The 19,512-nt window shown below is 38.3% G+C and overlaps 1 protein-coding gene across 1 annotated transcript in view; it reads right to left on the minus strand.

Annotated features, from left to right (window-relative positions):
* Positions 1–19,512, minus strand: part of ELP4 (elongator acetyltransferase complex subunit 4) — a 163,366-nt gene that overhangs the window by 136,239 nt on the left and 7,615 nt on the right. Inside the window, exons 3-4 of the mRNA XM_058161767.1 lie at positions 18,445–18,480; positions 5,131–5,252 (exon numbers count right to left, since the gene is read on the minus strand). Coding sequence (XP_058017750.1) covers positions 5,131–5,252; positions 18,445–18,480 — 158 coding nt within the window. The remainder of the gene's footprint in view (positions 1–5,130; positions 5,253–18,444; positions 18,481–19,512) is intronic.

The following is a 19,512-nucleotide window of genomic DNA, read 5'->3' on the forward strand; positions in this document are numbered from 1 at the left end:
CTTTGCGGCCTCTAACCCGGCGTAGATCTCAACCAGCTCCTTGGTCTTCCGAGGGGCTGAGGGAGATGAAACGTCGGAGAAGACCGCCTAGAGAGCGCCTGGAGATCCAGCCGTTCCGAGGCTGACCAGATACTAGTTAGGTCTTATAGTAGGACCTACCTAGTGGCATTGAGGGAAGCAAAGCGTTCCTACGTTTCCTCCCTCATTGCGTCGGCAGATAACCGCCTGGCTGCCCTGTTTCGGGTGACCCGCTCTCTCCTTCAACAGGAGGTGCGGGATGACCCCTTACAGGGCCGTGCCGAGGAGTTTAGTGGTTATCTATACGATATAATCGTTCAGCTTCGGGATGGATTGGATCAAAATTGGGTAGATCCAGGTGAGAGGTCGGAGACTCATCTTGTTGAGACTGTTTGGGATGGATTTGACCCTGTGACCCCCGAGGACATGGACAGGTTGTTGGGGCGGTTGAATGCCACCACATGTTTACTGGACCCGTGCCCCTCCTGGCTGGTGCTGGCCACGCAGGAGGTGACACGAGGCTGGCTCCAGGGGATTATTAACGCTTCTTTGATAGAAGGGGTTTTCCCTGCTGCCTTGAAAGAGGCGGTGGTGAGACCCCTCCTCAAGAAGCCTTCCCTGGACCCAGCTGTTTTGGGAAATTATCGTCCGGTCTCCAACCTTCGCTTTGTGGCGAAGGTTGTAGAGAGTGTGGTGGCACGTCAATTACCCCAATACCTGGATGAATCTGTCTATCTAGACCCGTTCCAGTCCGGCTTTCGGCCCGGATACAGTACGGAGACGGCTTTGGTCGCGTTGGTTGATGATCTCTGGAGGGCCAGGGACAGGGGTTATTCCTCTGCCCTGGTCCTATTAGATCTCTCAGCGGCTTTTGATACCATCTACCATGGTATCCTGCTGCACCGGTTAGGGAGTTTGGGAGTGGGAGGCACCGTTTATCGGTGGTTCTCCTCCTATCTCTCTGACCGGTCGCAGACGGGGTTGGCAGGGGGGGCAGAGATCGACCGCGAGGCCCCTCATGTGTGAGGCCCCTCTCCTGTTCAACATCTATATGAAGCCGCTGGGTGAGATCATCAATGGCTTTGGGGTGAGGTACCAACTGTACGCTGACAACACGCAGCTGTACTTTTCCACCCCAGGCCACCCCAACGAAGCTATCGAAGTGCTGTCCGGTGTCTGGAAGCCGTACGGGTCTGGATGGGGAGAAACAGGCTCAAGCTCAATCCCTCCAAGACGGAGTGGCTGTGGATGCCAGCACCCCGGTACAGTCAGCTGCAGCCGCGGCTGGCTGTTGGGGGCGAATTACTGGCCCCAGTGGAAAGGGTGCGCAACTTGGGCGTTCTCCTGGATGGGCGGTTGTCTTTTGAAGATCACCTGACGACCGTCTCCAGGAGAGCTTTTTATCAGGTTCGCCTGGTTTGCCAGTTGCGCCCCTTCCTTGACCGGGATGCCTTATGCACGGTCACTCATGCTCTGGTTACCTCTCGCTTGGATTACTGCAATGCTCTCTACATGGGGCTCCCCTTGAAGAGCACCCGGAGGCTCTAGTTGGTTCAGAATGCAGCTGTGCGGGTGATAGAGGGAGCCGCACGTGGCTCCCATGTAACACCACTCCTGCGCAGATTGCACTGGCTACCTGTGGTCTTTCGGGTGCACTTCAAGGTTTTGGTGACTACCTTTAAAGCGCTCCATGGCTTAGGGCCAGGGTACTTACGGGACCGCTTGCTGTTACCGAATGCCTCCCACCGACCTGTATGCTCGCACAGAGAGGGACTCCTCAGGGTGCCGTCCGCCAAGCAATGTCGGCTGGCGGCCCCCAGGGAAAGGGCCTTCTTTGTGGGGGCTCCCACCCTTTGAAACGAACTTCCCCCTGGACTTCGTCAACTGCTGGACCTTTGGACCTTCCGCCGTGAGCTGAAGACCTGTTTATTCGCGCAGGACTGGCATAGGATTTTAATAGTTTTAATATTTGATATAATTTTATAAATTTTATGGGGTTTTATTATGTTAATGTTTTAATTCGGCCATATGTCTAATAAGTTTTTTAATTCATTGTTTTATTTGTATATTGTTGTCGTTTTTATCTTGGCTGTAAACCGCCCTGAGTCCTTCGGGAGAAGGGCGGTATAAAAATCCAATAAATAAATAAATAAAAATAAATAATAAAAATATGCTAGGCAGCAAAAGAACTATTGAGAATTATGATGAAAGTCAATGACAATGGAAATTTTAAAATCCACACTCTTATATAGATTTTCAATTCTCAAAATTCTCAGGAACCATAACTTACATCACAGAATTAAATTACAGCTGAAATGTACTGTTTTATCAGATACTTAACATAGACTATTTCTTCTATGATTTTTGTACAGTATGTAAGTAGTTTTGAAGAAAAGACAATTTTATGGCATAATAAAATTGTCTAGAAACTAGTCATAATATAGTAATTAACACACACACAAAAATGTTTTCATCTCTAAGAATAAAATATATAAGGAATAAAATGAATATGTAAGCAATAAATTGTATAAGAAATAAAAACAATGTATTACAAAATAAATACCATCTAGTTCTATCAATCAATCAGACACTATACCATTTCAGACAAGTGACTGTCCAATCTCTTCTTAAAAACCCCAAGTGATGAACCCCATGTGCGAACCGGGGGCAACCCACCATTGTTTTAGATGTTATAGCAATTGTATTTTTTTTCTAACTAGACTGGATTCCCATATTTAGTGGGAAACAATACATTGAATAGTAAAATATTTGCTTCAAAACAGCACTCCAACTGGGAGCCTCATTGATTTTGACTCCCCTCATTGATCTTGACTCCCACATTGAAGAGGGAGTCAAGCTATTCTCCAAAGCACCTGAAGGCAGGACAAGAAGCAATGGGTGGAAACTAATCAAGGAGAGAAGCAACTTAGAACTAAGGAGAAATTTCCTCACAGTTAAAACAATGAATAAGTGGAACAACTTGCTGCAGAAGTTGTAAATGCTCCAACATTTACAACTTCTTGTACAATTTACAACTGGAAATTTTTAAGAAAATGTTGGATAGCCATTTGTCTGAAATGGTGTAGGGTTTCCTGCCTGGGCAGAGGATTGGACTAGAAGACCTCCAAGGTCCCTTCCAACTCTGTTATTATGTTATGTTATGAAGCACCAACAACTTCGGAAGGATAGCTGTTTCACATTGTCCTCACTGTTGCAAGTTTCTCCTTAATTCCAGGTTGCTTCTCTCCTTGATTACCGGTAGTTTCCATCCATTTCTTGTCTTGCCCTCTGATACTTTGGAAAATAAATTGACCCCTCCTTTTTGTGGCATCCTCTCAAATACTGGAATACTGTTATCATGTTTCCCCTAGTCCTTCTTTTCTCTAGACTAGCCAAACCCAGATCCTTCAACCGTTCATCATATGTTAAGGGTTGTAAGCATTGTACCTTGATGAAGGTCTCTTTTCTTTTATGTACACTGAGAGCATATGCACCAGGACAAATTCCTTGTGTGTCCAATCACACTTGGCCAATAAAAAATTCTATTCTGTTCTGTTCTGTTCTGTTCTAGTCTCCAGTCCTTTAATCATCTTAGTTGCTCTTCTTTGCCCTTTGCACTTTTAAAACTATAACTTAGGTTATTCACCAACCTGTTTTCTGGAGTTTGGGATTTATTTATTTATTTATTTCGATTTTTATACCGCCCTTCTCCCGGAGGACTCAGGGCGGTGTACAGCCAAGTAAAAATTCAATATATAAACATTAAATGGATGATATTCTCCAGCATTGTCTCCTCTAATTTTTTCCAACAGCAACCCACTTTTGGGATAGACTTGGCTAAAATAGTATAGCTGGCCTAAAGCTTAAGGTCCTTGAGGGTCCTTGAGTGGCACAGACTGCTAAGACAGTCTGTTATTAACAGCAGCTGCTTGCAATTACTGCAGGTTCAAGTCCCACCAGGCCCAAGGTTGACTCAGCCTTCCATCCTTTATAAGGTAGGTAAAATGAGGACACAGATTGTTGGGGGCAATAAGTTGACTTTATATATAATATACAAATGGATGAAGACTATTGCTTGACATAGTGTAAGCCGCTCTGAGTCTTCGGAGAAGGGCGGGATATAAATGCAAAAAAAAAAAAAAAAGTAGACTTGAACCAAGATTTTTTTCAGTCATAGTTCAATAACTTAGTCATCATACCATACTGGATCACCAACTTAATTAATTAGTTAGTTCCAATTAAAGGACCTGTACTTCTATGATCTATGAAAAAAAGAACCACATATATTGTACTAAATTATTATGAATGCATAATTTTGTGTAACATTTTAGTTGTGCAACTTGCTAATATGATTGCATGCACAAATTGATTATGTTCAGTTCTAGGACATTTTCACAAATAACCTTTCTTCTCCACCAACTGTTCTATAAAAAGTTTAATACAGTACATGGATGCAATCTTTTGTGGGGAAGGAAAGCATAAAAAAAATTGTGCAAACTTAGGCAATGCTCTCCAACCAGTGTCTCTGGAGCTCTCTCTAGCCACATCTGTTGTAAATATCATAATGAGGTGGGTCACACCACGGGCTGTAGGGTAAATCCCAACACAAACTCAGTATAATTACACCCCATCCCCAGCTCCTTGTTCCTTTTACTCTGCATTACTACTATATCTATTCTAGTCCTCAATTTACTTCTCTGCTAAGAGGGAAAATCTATATTTTTTCATATTTTCCTTCACCCAATTCCCTTCTGTTATCCAATTTCAAACCACTAGACTTAATTTCAACACTGAACAAATTAAAATTGGAAGAAGATGATGAGGACAATACATGTTGAATAAAAAGGATTAGTCAATCATTTTTATATCCAGTGTGACAAGCCAAAATCTTCAAGTTCACATGTGATTTTATTATTGCAGTTTCTTGAATGTAACATAATATTGACTTTTTCCTCTTTTTTGGATTTGTCTGAATTGTCTACATTAATTGATAAAAAATTAGCATATTCTAGAATATTAGTAGAGATGAAAATACTCTGGTTTATGATAAGAGAATTACTAGTTTTAAAACAAACATTAAGAAACGTTCATATGGGAGAAACTTTTCTTTACCTTTAGAATAATACCAGGCTCCTCTTTATCTGAAGCAATAAATAAATTATGCCCACAAACTACTCCTTCTGCAAGGAAATTCTTGAACAACAGATTGGAGTAAACACCATATACATCTTCCTCTGCAGGAAAAATATACATGTTATTAGAAAATAGACATATTACTAGGAGGGCAAGCATGCTTGCTATTATTTATTTAGTGTAAATAAATAAATAAATGACCTAAAGTGGTCTTGCAATCCTGATATACAACACAAAGAAAATAAATCATACATACAAACACAAATATAAGTTAAATAAATCATCAGCATATATATGGATGGATGGATGAAGAATTTAGACAATATAGTATTATCTATAGCACCCTAGAATCGCAATAAGATATACCGTATATACTCGAATATAAGCCGATCCGAGTATAAGCCGAGGTCCCCAATTTTACCCCAAAAAACTGGGGTAAACTGGGGACTCGAGTATAAGCCGAGGGAGGGAAATGAGGCAGCTACCGGTCAGGGAAAGCCTCCCTCCCTCAGCCGAGAAGGCTGGCGGCTCCCCCACCCCACCCTCTCACTGCACCGGCAGGGCTTCCCCGCGCTAATGCAAAAGCCCGCCAAGTTTGCACCATCCGGTATAATGTGAAAAAAAGAAGAAGAAAAAAAAAACTCGAGTATAAGCCGAGATATCGAGTATAAGTTTAGGACGTTTTCAGCACAAAAAACGTGCTGAAAAACTCGGCTTATACTCGAGTATATACGGTATGTTACAATTCAGTATCTAAGATAGCTGACCATCCAACTGCTTCTGGTTGGCTGCAATGAGATCATCCCAGGTGCCTTGAAATTCTCGAATTACCAATATATGCGTTATTGTTTGTTCCGATGCAAGAGTCGTGTTGCAGGCTCTTAGCCATTCCATACTTAAAGACCTTAGTTTGGGGCATGGTCTGTTCTGATTCTATTCAGTTGGCTCTATATTTTTCAGGGCAATGGTATTTCTGGAAGTGGTTTTGTTGGATCTGTGTGATCCATTTCAGGGGTGAAATCTAAAAATTTTCCCTCCCAGTTCTGTGGGTGTGGCTTAATTGGTAGGCATGGCTTGGTGGTCAGTTGACTGGGTGGGCATGGCCAATAACAATAAATAATAAAAATAATAAACAAAGTATACAAAACAATAAGAGGTCCAAAAACCAACTTTCACACTTAACACACACACAACACAACACAACTGACTCACACACAATGTAAAAGCAGCTGCACTTCACCCAAAATGGTCCCTGCAACATGCAGGAACCTCACGCAGCCACAAAAAGCTCAAAAACCAACTTTCACACTTTATATACACAGAACACAACTGACTCACTCTCTCACACACACACACAATGCCACATACAGCTTTGTGAGATTTTGTGTGTTTGTGTAGTTAGAGTGAAACACTACAGAAACACATCAAATTTCAGAAAGCTGCACAAATATTTTATTTTATTATTTTATTAATACTTTTTAGATCAGGGGTCTCCAACCTTAGTAACTTTAAGGTTTGTGGACTTCAATTCCCAGAGTTCCTCAGCCAGCAAAGCAGGCAAATTGAGTTGCTGACTGAGATGGATTTCAAGCAGGCAGAATCAGTTGCTAGTTGATGCAACTGATGTAAAGCATGGCTTTCCCAGCCGTAAAAGAGCAGTATAAGGTAAGTGCTTCATCGCAGCCCAGAATCTCTTAAAAGGTTTTCTACAGCTCTTTGGCTGAAGAGCTTGTAGAAAACATTTTTTAAAAGATTTTGGTGATGAGGAACTCAGCTGGGATCGCCAGAGGAGCCTTTTAAAATCTTTTTTTTAACAACCTCTTTGGCTGAAGAGGTTGTTAAAAAAAACACTTTTAAAGGGTTCTGTCGATCTCAGCTGAGCCGCGGGATCCTCAAAGACTTTATTTTTTACTTTTAAAGACATGTTTTCGGCTGAAGAAAAACTGCTTTTAAAAGTAAAAAAAAAACCCTCTGATGATGGTGCGGCTCAGCAGAGGCAGGGGGCGGGGCCAGTTGCTACCAGTTCTTTGAACCACCAGTTGCCATGGCTACTGGATCAGGCGAGCCGGTCCGAACTGGGAGCATTTCACCCCTGATCTGTTTGGTTATGATTATTAAAAGTCAACTATTTTAATCACCATTTTTCAACTAGATGTCCCAAATTGGTTTCCCAGACTTAAGCCTGGTGAAAGGTAGAGAGTCTAATATTTTATATATTGGTAGATCTCTAGGAGTCAATGGCCTTTTTATCTTATTCTACTCTTGAACTGTCTGCTGTCACAAACACGCTTGTTGATGTCCAACAAATATAGATGGAAAAACATCGCAAAAATCTCATCTCATATCAATATTGCCTTCATTTTTAGCCACCAAAAGGCATGCATTTGGTTGATACCTGAGATAATATTCAAGATAACCATTAAATCAAATACCATTTTCATAAACTGAGTTACTATAAATACAGCTTTAGAGATATTCAATTTATAGTTTATATCTTAAATGTCAAGATACTCTCCACCATCATCTGTGCTTTAGAGAATACTTTATAGTTTATTTTATTTTATTTAGACTTTTATATCGCCCTTCTCCCGAAGGACTCAGGACGGTTCACAGCCAAAGTAAAAACCACACAATATATACAATAAAAACAATAATAAAAATCTTATTAGAAATCAGGCCAAATTAAAACTATTAAAACATAAAAAACCCCAAATTAAATCAAAATCTTAAAACTGCTAAAAATTTATTTTTAAAATTTCTATGCCAGTCCTGCGCGAATGAATAGGTAGGTCTTCAACTCGCGGCGAAAGGCTCGAAGGTCAGGAAGTTGTCGTAGTCCTGGGGGAAGTTCATTCCAGAGGGTGGGAGCCCCCACAGAGAAGGCCCTTCCCCTGGGGGCCGCCAGCCGACATTGTTTGGCCGACGGCACCCTAAGGAGTCCCTCTCTGTGAGAGCGCACGGGTCGGTGAGAGGCAATCGGTAGCAGTAGGTGAATTTAGAATTTAGAGAATTTATTAAAACATATAAAAAACAATTTATTTCTTATCATTTATAAAAATATTAAAAAATTATTATCACTCCTTTAGATTGTTCAGATATTCAGAAATATTTTCTTAATATTTAAGTAAGGAATAAAAGTAAAGGAAACACTGTATTCTTCTATACTTTAAAGATTCTTAAATAATTCATCTGTAAGTAACATTAAATATTAAAATTTGACAAAAGGGAAAGTGAGCAACATATATTTTTGGAGCTTTGCTTGGAGTTCAGAGATGCAGCTGCAGGCAACTTTAGCCTACATCAAAAGTTAGAAAAAATGAGTTACATGTCAGCTATGACCTGAATACTAATACTGTAGATGTTTCACCAGTTATAATTTAATATTAAAAATACATATATTTAAATGTTCTGAAAAGATTTTAGAATCTATTAATTCATCAGTTTTCAAATTAAGTTCATATTCCAAACATTTATTTACTCTGTTTCTTACTATCTATGCATAACTAAGTATAACTCTAATTTTCATGGCAATCACAATTACCTTGGCTTTTGCTACATTCATATTTATATCTATGCTTTGTTACATCATATAATTTACAATGTTGTTTACACATAAGCACACACAAATATAGCATTGGATCATTTTCCTTAAATAAAATCAATGAACAACTATAACGTTGTGGCCTATTTGTGTAGTTGGATTCTCTTTATATAATTTTAGCATTTCTATGGAGAATAAATCATGTTCTAGGTCATATTTATGTAGAAATATTGAAAATTCAAAAGGGCTCACAAACTTTAAAACAGCAAGCACTGTAATTAACATTCACTGCATATCATTCTGTTTTCACAGTAAAAAAATCCTTATACACACACATGTATATACTGTATTTCCCTGATAATAAGACCTAGCTTAATTTTTACATTTCCACCCAATATAAGCCCTACCCCAAAATAAGCCCGAGTTAAGCACCACCTAGGTCTGGCTGTAGGAGGCGGGGCAAGGCACAGGTGTAAAAATCAAGCTATGGCAGAGGTGTGGAGTGGAGATGCCCCCTGCCCCCTGTACCTGCTTACCTTGTCATGCCGGTGGAGCCGCTCACAGCAGAATGCCGTGAAGCTTCTTGCACCAGTGGAGCCACTCACGGCTGGATGCTGCATGGTGTGTTGAACCATTGCACGTGTGAGTAGTGGCATCACTGAGACAACATTCGTGGCATTCTGCCACGAGCGGCTCCACCAGAGCAAGAAGCCTTGCAGCGTTTTGTCGTGAGCTCTACCGGTTCCACAAGCCTCATGGCATTCTGCCGTGAGCACCTCCACTGGTACAACAATCCTCATGGCTTTTCTGCTGCAAGCAGCTCCTCATGACAAAATGCTAAAAGGCTCATAACACCAGTGGAGCTGCTCGCAGCTCAGTGCTGCGAAGCTTGTAGTGCTCATGGAGCTGCTCATGGCAGAAAGCCACTCACAGCAGAACTTTTCACCCAGACAGATAAATGATGGAGACTCAAAAGTTTGTGTACTTGCAAAGGGGGCTATTTGAAATGGAGTAATTAGCTCCGTTTCAAACCACCCCCTTTGTAAGCAGACAAAGCTTCGTCTCCCTCTTGATGAAAAGTATTTGGGCAGCTACCACCGACCTCATCATCTCCATCCCACTGTCTGTTTGCCTGCTGCGTCAAGTTCTTGGCAAGCCCTGGCATCCACCTGCCCTGCCAGGAGAGTGAAGAACCTCCACAAGGTGTCGCAGCCGAGAAATATCCCCGCAGAAGCTGGGCCAGTAGGCAGGGTGGGTGGAGGCTGGGGGATGCTGAGAGCTTGGCCCATTGCAGCTCTGGGCAAGCAGACACTGGGACAGAGAAGGCAGGGCCAGTGGAAGCTGCACTCTCACACCATTGGCCCCTGCGCTTGCTGCCTCCTGCACTTAAAAAAATTAAGAAAACCCAAAACAAGCCCGAGTGTTTATTTTTGGGGAAACATGGTGTGTGTGTGTGTGTGTGTGTGTGTGTGTGTGTGTGTGTGTAGGTCTTTGGTTATTCGGGTATTCTCCTGCGTAAAATTGGATGTGTCTTGGCGACATTTCGACGAAGTCTTATTCGTCATCTTCAGGCTGATGTTTACAGCTTCGTGCTTCTAGGAGCAATGTGTGATCGCCGCTGTTTCTTCCTTTTAACTGCTAGTGGGGGTTTGGCGCTGGCTGTGTTCTGATTGGGTGGAGGTGTGTTCTGATTGGTTGGGGGGGTTGGCTGTGCTCTGATTGAATGGTGGGGTTGGCTATGCTCTGATTGGATGGGGGTGTGTTCTGTTTTGGTTGGGGTGGCTTGTTTGTGCTCAGGTTAGTCTGAGTTGCAGGGTGGTTTGAGTTGGTGAGCTGCATTGCTGTTGTTTGGCTTCACGTTCGTGGTCGTGCTACATCTTCATGGTGGGTGTCAGTCTGCCGCATGTATGGATTGAAAGGGTTTGAAATGGCTAATGATGCAGCTGCGGTCTGGCTTCTGGTCCGTGGTCGTGCTTCATCATCGGTGTGGGTTTGAGTCTGCTTTCCGCGTGGATGCTGTGTGGCACTCGTAAGTGTGGGTCTTGTGTCATTTTTCATGTTAGGGACTCGTTTGTCGATAAGGGCGGGTTTTCAAAAGGCTGGTAGGCGGGAGGTATCATCTCGTTTATTCATGCTGTGTGGGCATTTTTCTATCTCGATGGCTTCTCTGATTATTCTGTTGTTAAAGTGTTCAGTTTTTGGCGATAGTTCTGGTATTTTTAAAGTCAATTTTATGTCCTGTGGCTTTAAGGTGTTGGACCAGGGAAGAAGTTGGTTCCTCTTTTTTGACTGAGTTCTTATGTTCTTCAGTGCATGCACTTATTCTTCTGTTGGTTTGTCCGATGTATGTGGTGCTGCAGGCGGTGCATGGGATTTCATATACTCCTTGATTTTCTAATTCAATTTTGTCTTTGGGGTTTCTTAGGATGGTGGATATTTTTCGTTTTGTGCAGAATGCTGTCTTGATGTTGTATTTGTGGAGGATCTTGCTGATTCTGTCTGTGGTGCCTTTTATATATGGGAGGAGGGCTTTGCCGTTTTCTTGTTCTCTGTCTTGGATTTTAGTGGGGGTGTCTTTATGGATTAGGTTGGTAATCTTATTTCTTTGGAATCCATTGGATGTTAGTACATTACTGACAGTGTATAGTTTGGTTTTTAGGTGTTATTCGTCAGCTAAGCATTTTGTTCTGGAGATGAGTGTCTTGGCTACCGAGTTGATCTGTGCTGGGTGGTGGTGTGAGAGTGCGTACAGATAGCAGTTTGTGTGTGTTTTCTTCTGGTAGATGGTGTGTCCATCTACTTTGCAAAGATTTATATTATTGGTATAATGTAAATCTATGATTTGTATGGGTAGATTCTGCATAATTCTTCAAGTCCCAGAAGTTTATTTTTTAAAAATCTAGGAATTGAAGACTATAAATTAGTTTCATTTGTATTATTCACTTCTTGAAGCAAGGAATGAACTTTAATAATGACATTCAAAATTAGACCAAATTACAGGAAAAGAGAGTTGCAAGACAGAAGCTCAGTCACAAGGCATCTTCCATGTAGCCTCTGACATACATTTACATTCCAAAGAAATTGAAATTACTATGTAAATCAGAGGTCTTCAAACATGGCAGCTTTAAGACTTGTGGACTCCAGCTGGCTGGAGAATTCTGGGAGTTGAAGTCCACAAGTCTTAACACTGCCAAGTTTGAAGACCTCTGACCTAAATTATAAAAGGAAGTAAAAGCATAGAAAATTACTAATGATTTTTAAATAAATGGATTTAACTATGCATCCAGTGTATTAAAGTTGCAAGTCAATATAAAGGTTAAATGCATGATACCGAGCAAATCTATATTCATAATACATCCACATGATTTTATCACCACGATGTGTGTTGTGTGGTTGCACAAAAGGAAAGAAATAACAAATACCTCATAGTGACAAACCTATAACATATCAATGTGTCAGGCATTGGGAAACAATAAGGGCAAAGTTTACACCATAACATTGCCATGCTTATGTTGTCTTTTTGATATATTTTAAACTCAGTTTGCTATAAATGTGTAAGACTAAGTAAGTAGTTCTTGGTTTACGACCATTTGTTCAGCAACTGTTCAAAGTTACAGTAGTGCTGAATGAATGATACTTACAAATAGTTTCAATCACCGCAGCATTTCCATAGTCATGTGATCACAATTTTTTACTTCTTGCCACCTTCCCACAAGGAAAGATAATGGGGAAGCCATAAATAAGAAATCACAATCATGTATATCCTTGCTTAATGACAGCAACCAGGACTGCTGGAATTGCTGCCATTAAGTGATAGGCCAAGTAACATTGCATTTATGACTATATTGCTTAGCAACAGAATTTCCATCACAACTGCCATTGTAACACAAGTACTAACTGTATTTATATGTAGGTAACACACCAAATTTGTATTGGGGAAAGAGAATTATGTGCAGTATATCTACAATTTTATGTAGACAGACAGGTTATCCTACTGTTGGAATCTGTCATAATAAATCACTATTAAATCATCATCATTATTATTCATACTACTATAGAATAATACTGTGACCTAAGGTGAACATTTTCTAAGTTGCAGAACTCACATAATTTGCCCTAGTTAATGAGATGAGAGTGTTTTAATCATCTTCACCATCTAAAATTGCATATGAAATATTTTATTAAGTGTCCATAAAAGTCGCAAAGCTCAAAGGAGGTTAATCTGTGATATGTGTATTTTAATTAGCACATGCCAATACAGAGATAACAAACATACACATTACATTACTTGGCAAATTGCCATCGGGAGAAAAGTAAAATTTGACAACTTGTATTTTGTATAATTATATTTAGCAAATCACTGTTTTGTACTTTGCTAAAGATTATCTTTTAACTTTAAAAAGGTGATAAAGTCAATTACACTGACAAGTGAAATAGGTTAAATTGCATACCTAAAACAAAAAAATGTAGCTAATTAAAATAGTTGAAATTGCTTCAAGGCTTAGACTGAACAAGAATAGTCCTGCCTTTCCCCAAAATTTGAGCTTTTTTTAACCTGACCTTAGCTACTAAGTGAAAGATAACCTTTATAAGATAACCTTTAAGAACTGGGTCTTTCCTAAGAACATGATGAAGAAAATATTTTAAATGACAGTCATAAAAGACTTGCAGTTTCATTTTAGAAATTATTTCTAATTTTGACAAGATGAAGTTAAGTATGTATACTGTCAATTTTTAGAGAAAAAATATTGTATCACTAATAATTTTAACAGGATTTTAGGAGTCAGCATTTTTAGTATATTTTGTATTTCATACACATCAGCAACACAATCTTAAAAGATGGAAGACATTATTAATTCCACATTAATGTTTTACTCATTTTTTTGTGTTTGTGGAAGCTATAAAGAACCTATATATAATTTTTCGCTCCAAACATACACTATTCGCATTTTTGATATGGAAATTCACTATTTTCTTCCAACTCAGTCAAATATAACAGATTAAAATTAGCTAAAGTGACTACTGTTGTGTATGCATGTGGACAGAAAGAATACTAAAAAAAATATCACTATTAATAGAAGGAATTCTGGAACTATCATTCTGCAGGTTCAGATCAAGAACTCTGCTTATCCTCCACAATGGCTTTCTTAAATTCAAGCATTATTAGGAATTTTCAGAGAGGCGAACAGTTTCCTTAGTAAAACTACTGCAACTTTAACAAAAGACAAAATCCAAGAGATACACATTTCTTTCCTGCAAAAACTGTCATCTACTCTTAAAGGCACATCAAAGAAAAGGAAGAAACTTTTAAATTCATCCAGTTTACCAAAACATAATATACATTTTAAAGAATTGTTTTAGTGGCTGTACACCTGCAGTAGTTGTTTCTAAGCTATATTTATGATCAATCGGGCTTATACATCAATTTATACTTGCTGTTCAAGAACAAGCACTACAAACTAATGCCATGAAAGCAAAGATACAAAAATCCACTGATAATCCAAACTGCTGACTTTGCAACAACAAAGTTGAAACTGTTTCACATTTAATATGTGAATGCAGCAAAATTGCACAAACTGATTACAAAGCTAGATACAACCGAGTTGATAAATTAATCCAATGGTCATTATGTAAAAAATATGACATGGGAACATAAAGTGGAAAAAGTTATAGAAAAGGAGAAGATGGAGATCTTGTGAGACTTTTGAATACAGACGGATCGTCACTTGGAACACAACACACCAGATATCACAGTTGTCGAAAACCGAAATGTACTATTTATTGACATCGCGGTATCAGGAGATGCCAGAGCCGAAGAAAAAGAACTGGAAAAATTCGTGAAATATCGCAACCTGCCATTGAAACTACACAACTGTGGATGAAACATGCAACAGTGATACCCATTGACATCGGGGCACTTAGTACCATGTCCAAGAATTTTATAAAATACATCAACAAATTGCAGCTTCCTGCAATAACACCAGCAGAACTGCAAAAAACTGCACTACTTGGAACATCGTACACCTTAAGAAGGTACTTAGTTGATACCTAGGACACTGGCAGCAACCCATATCAACCATTAGCACCAGTCAATGGTATTTGTGATGCATTTTTGAATGTTCAGTTGACTGAGTTTCATTTTTAATGAATAAAGTAAATAATAATAATAATAATAATAATAATAATGATGATGATGATGATGATGATGATGATGATGATGATGATGATGATGTTGTTGTTGTTACAAAACTGGCTTCTGGTCATCTAAGGAGATTTTCCTTTTCCCTTCCCCACATTCCTCCAAATGTGCCTGAGGGTTCTCCTACATTTGACTGACAGACATACAGAGGGACTGTGAGGAAAGAAGAGAAAATCCATTCTAACTAGTGTGTACAAAGCATACTAAAGATTTGAGAGTTTTTTATTCAACCAAAACAGATTTTCAGACTTATTAAATGTTACACTATTTTATTATTCTCCAATGGAAGAACATCTTCAATAATATAGATTTCCTAGGCTAATGAAAAAAAAATAGTTATATAAGTGTATTACTAGAGGAGCAAGATGGTAATACAGAAGGATTTCTGATAACTTAATTTGAAACACTAAACGTTCCTTCCCCACCCCCATTGTTAGGTAGCTTTTTCATATTATAATTCAGCATGGGCTTTTCTATTTTTAGGTATTATAAGGTATTATAAAAAAATGATAGTTCATCCACTTAGTGTTTTTACTTTTTTGCTTCCTTCCCATATTAGTAAATTACTAATGGATTAAAATGGATTAAAAGTTAATATGCATACTAGATAGTAGTGTACTGCAGGAATTTTGATCTTTTCAGATTTGTGAGTCAATTTAACCTGCATCAAGGAATTATTTATGAAGCACAAGGCAACAAGTTATACGTTCCAAGTAAATACCATTTTCTGGAGGAAGGAGAGTAGCCTAAATATTCGATCATACAAATATTTTCCCCCATGTCTATGTGAATACACTTTTCTTCTGCTGTTTCTTAAGTATGACTTATTTTAGACATCATATTTTTGAATCAACAAATGGATCCTCTTTCCTTCTTCCTTAATGATTTTAAAACTGCAAGATTTTCTACTTTCTTAAATAAATTACAGCAATATCACAATATCTATTCTGAGAGCTTCCCAGAAACCATGATTCTGCTATAGTATCTTGGACAAGAAACACGGTGCCTGAACAAGTATTCTAAATTTTTCTCATTTTTAAAAAAATTCCTAACTCAAATGAGAAAAAATTAACAAAACAAAACAAAAAATTAGGCAATTAAAAACTAAATACTGACTAAATACTATCCAATTTCATTGATAGTCCATTATTAATTCCATTAATATTGGAGCTGTTTTTTTAATTTTATAACAACATTTTACATTATTTTTATAAGTTGCTCTGAGATGCCTATACATTAAAAGTATAACAAGTTTTAAATGAATTATTCAAAATGCCTTCTACTCTATTTATAATTCTACTCTATTTATAATTTGTTTTATGTTGGCTGTAAACCGCCCTGAGTCCTTCGGGAGAAGGGCGGTATAAAAATCAAATAAATAAATAAATAAATACTCTACCATTTAAATCTATCACTTTTTTTTTTAACTACTAACTCTGGAGGTCTGGTGGTACGGTGGTTAAAGTGGAGTATTGAAGCAAAACTCTGCCCACAGCCTGGAATTCGATTCTGAAGAGCTCAATGTTGACTCAGCCTTCCATCCTTCTAAGGTTGATAAAATGAGGACCGAGATTGTTTATTTATTTATTTATTTTATTTTTCATATTTTTATACCGCCCTATCTCCCTAGGGACTCAGGGCAGTTCACAACCAGATAAAAACATACATATAAATACAAATAAAACAGCCATTAAAAAACTTATTATAATTGGTTGAATAATTAAAATAATAATAAAAATAATAAAATCCCCATTAAAACCAATTTGAATTTAAAATCTAGCCAGTCCCGCGCAAATAAATAGATGTGTCTTAAGCTCGTGGCGAAAGGTTCGGAGGTCGGGAAGTTGGCGAAGTCCTGGGGGAAGCTCATTCCAGAGGGTGGGAGCCCCCACAGAGAAGGCCCTTCCCCTGGGTGTCGCCAGCCGGCACTGTCTGGCCGACGGCACCCTGAGGAGTCCCTCTCTGTGAGAGCGCACGGGTCGGTGAGAGGTATTCGGTAGCAGCAGATGGTCCCGTAAGTATCCCGGCCCTATGCCATGGAGCGCTTTGAAGATAGTCACCAAAACCTTGAAGCACCCGGAAGACCACAGGTAGCCAGTGCAGTCTGCTGCATATTGTTGGGGGCAATATGCAAATAATACTTCTACAGAGAGCTGTAAAGTGCTATGGGGCAGTATATAAGCCTAAATGCTATTGCTAATGCTAGCTCCAATATGATCAAGTTACTCTTTCTAGTAAGCTCATCTTCTATGTTAGATTCACTATATCTACAACATTCGATTCTGTCAAACTCCTTCTTTCTATTTATATTTTGCTACAGGAAATTAAATAACATTATCCTTTTTAATGTTAAAACATCATAATTTTATCTGTATTTTTTCAGTTTTCTTTTTAATCAGTAAAAGGCCAGTATAATAAAACAGTTGCTAAAGGCAATCCTGTAAGAGCAAAAGCTTATGTGAAAAACTTCTAATATTTTATTTCCATGCTCTCTTTGCCATCCAAATTCTCTAAACTTGGTGTGCAGGGGAAAGTTATTCCTGCATACTAACCTTTTATGCATACAGGTAGTCCTTGTTTTGTTACTGCCTCATGCAGTGACTATTCAGTTATCACAATAATGGAAAAAGTAAGCTTGCAATCAAACCTCTTGTTTGTAACCTTTGCACGTCTGTAAAGTAAAGGAAAGCTGAAGTAAGATCACAAGCACAGTTGCAGTTTCACTTAGCGACAGCTTTGCTAAATGGCTAAGTTAGGTCCTAATTGTGGTCACTAAATGAGGGCTACCTGTATGGTTAATGACTGCAAGAAAACATAGATAACTGCTAAGTTAGGCTTTATCCAACATTACAAGAGGAGATTTACACCAATTCCTCTTCCCAAATGTAGTTCATGACATAAAACATGTTCCAAAATCCCCAAATTTTCTAGAGCAGATGAAGGAGGTGAGATCAAGGAATTAATACATATTTCACCTGATGAAATAACATCTCCTAATTCCATTAGATATGTCACTTAAAGTTTTAATATTTTTAGAAGTTTAGAAAGAATTGGCTGTTTTATATAATTTTGATAGAGTTTGAAGACATGTTTCAAATAAAGCCTTAGAATACTTCTTTCCAAGGTTTGTATTAAAACAAAAATACTTAAGACACTAAAAAAAATAGCAATTTGAATAAACTATAAAAATACCTTCCACATTCAACTTTAATTATTTTGGGAAATAATAATGATCCAGGAATGGAAAACAACCATATAAAGGGAACTTTGTTAAAACTACATTTGGCGATAAGACATGAAAGAAAAAAGCAGGAAACCTGCAGTTAACAGCGGTCTTCAACAGCGTTACATCTCTACTGGACCAATCCCCCACCCCCAGTGATATGAAAGCTAGTTAAGAAAGGAGTAAAGTATTACACCATCAAATACATGCCATTTAAGTAGAACTTGTTAAAAGAATTACTTATATAATTTCCAAAAATTTTAATGACAAATAATTTCCTGCATATACAATTGCTAGCATGTTGTGATATTGGAAAAATGTCATACTAACCAATAAGAAGAAGGGTTCCAATTGCCAAACCTCCACCTGAGAACAAAATGAATTTAATAAATAAGCATAAATAGTTTCCAAGAATTAATAATATCAAAGAAGGGTGATATATGAAGATAACAGTGCAATGTGAAAAACATTTTAATTACCTGCATACTATTTTTACCAATTCATTCATACTACATATAATTACATAACATAGTCTACAATTATTTTAATGGTATAATGAAAAGATCTTGCAGAGCTCAATGAAACTTAATTTAGGTATTTTAATAGTATTACCAGTCTAAATTCCTTTGTTTTAGTCAGAATATTATGCACATGTTAAATAATGCTTTTTGAGCAATCATTTGAATATAAGATACAGTTAAACATTCTTCAATGATTTATTAAGACCCAGTGCTAACTTGAAGTGCATTATTTATTCCAAAGTACTTCCAAAAAATCTTGCCAGGAAAGCTGCAACTGTTCAGGCAGTCTCTGAGAATAAGACATAATTGAATGGAAGATGGAAAAATCAAACTAAAAGTTATTTTAAATTTTGTTTCCATTCCGAAAAGGTCACCTAGTAGAAGGGCAAGGATACCTTTATTGTACCCATATTTTCTTCTATTAACCAAAATAAAAATATCAATATTGTATATGTTATAAATATACCATATAATTGCATATCATACCATATAATTGCATATCTAAATGCATGTTTACAAAATAATTCCCATTAGAATATTATAGAAACATAGATATGACTTAGAGTAGATTTTGATATGTACTCCCTGCTCAATTCAGGTACCCACTTAATCATTTCCAACCAGTAGCCTTCCATCTACTATTGAGGTTCTAGGTAAGCGTCCATGCCGCTTAAGAAATCTTCCCATAAATAATTGGCTGACCAATTGCATGCAAAGTGTAGTCCACAATGGAACTGCATCTACATGGAGGGAAGTATGCAGTGGGGCACTCCAAGGCTCTGTCTTAGGCCCAGTATTCTTCAACATTTTCATCAATGATTAGGATGAGGGGATGAATGGGGCACTCATCAAATCTGCAGACAATACCAAGCAGGAA

Source organism: Ahaetulla prasina, chromosome 1 (genome assembly GCF_028640845.1).
Source record: "Ahaetulla prasina isolate Xishuangbanna chromosome 1, ASM2864084v1, whole genome shotgun sequence".
Taxonomy (NCBI): Eukaryota; Metazoa; Chordata; class Lepidosauria; order Squamata; family Colubridae; genus Ahaetulla; species Ahaetulla prasina.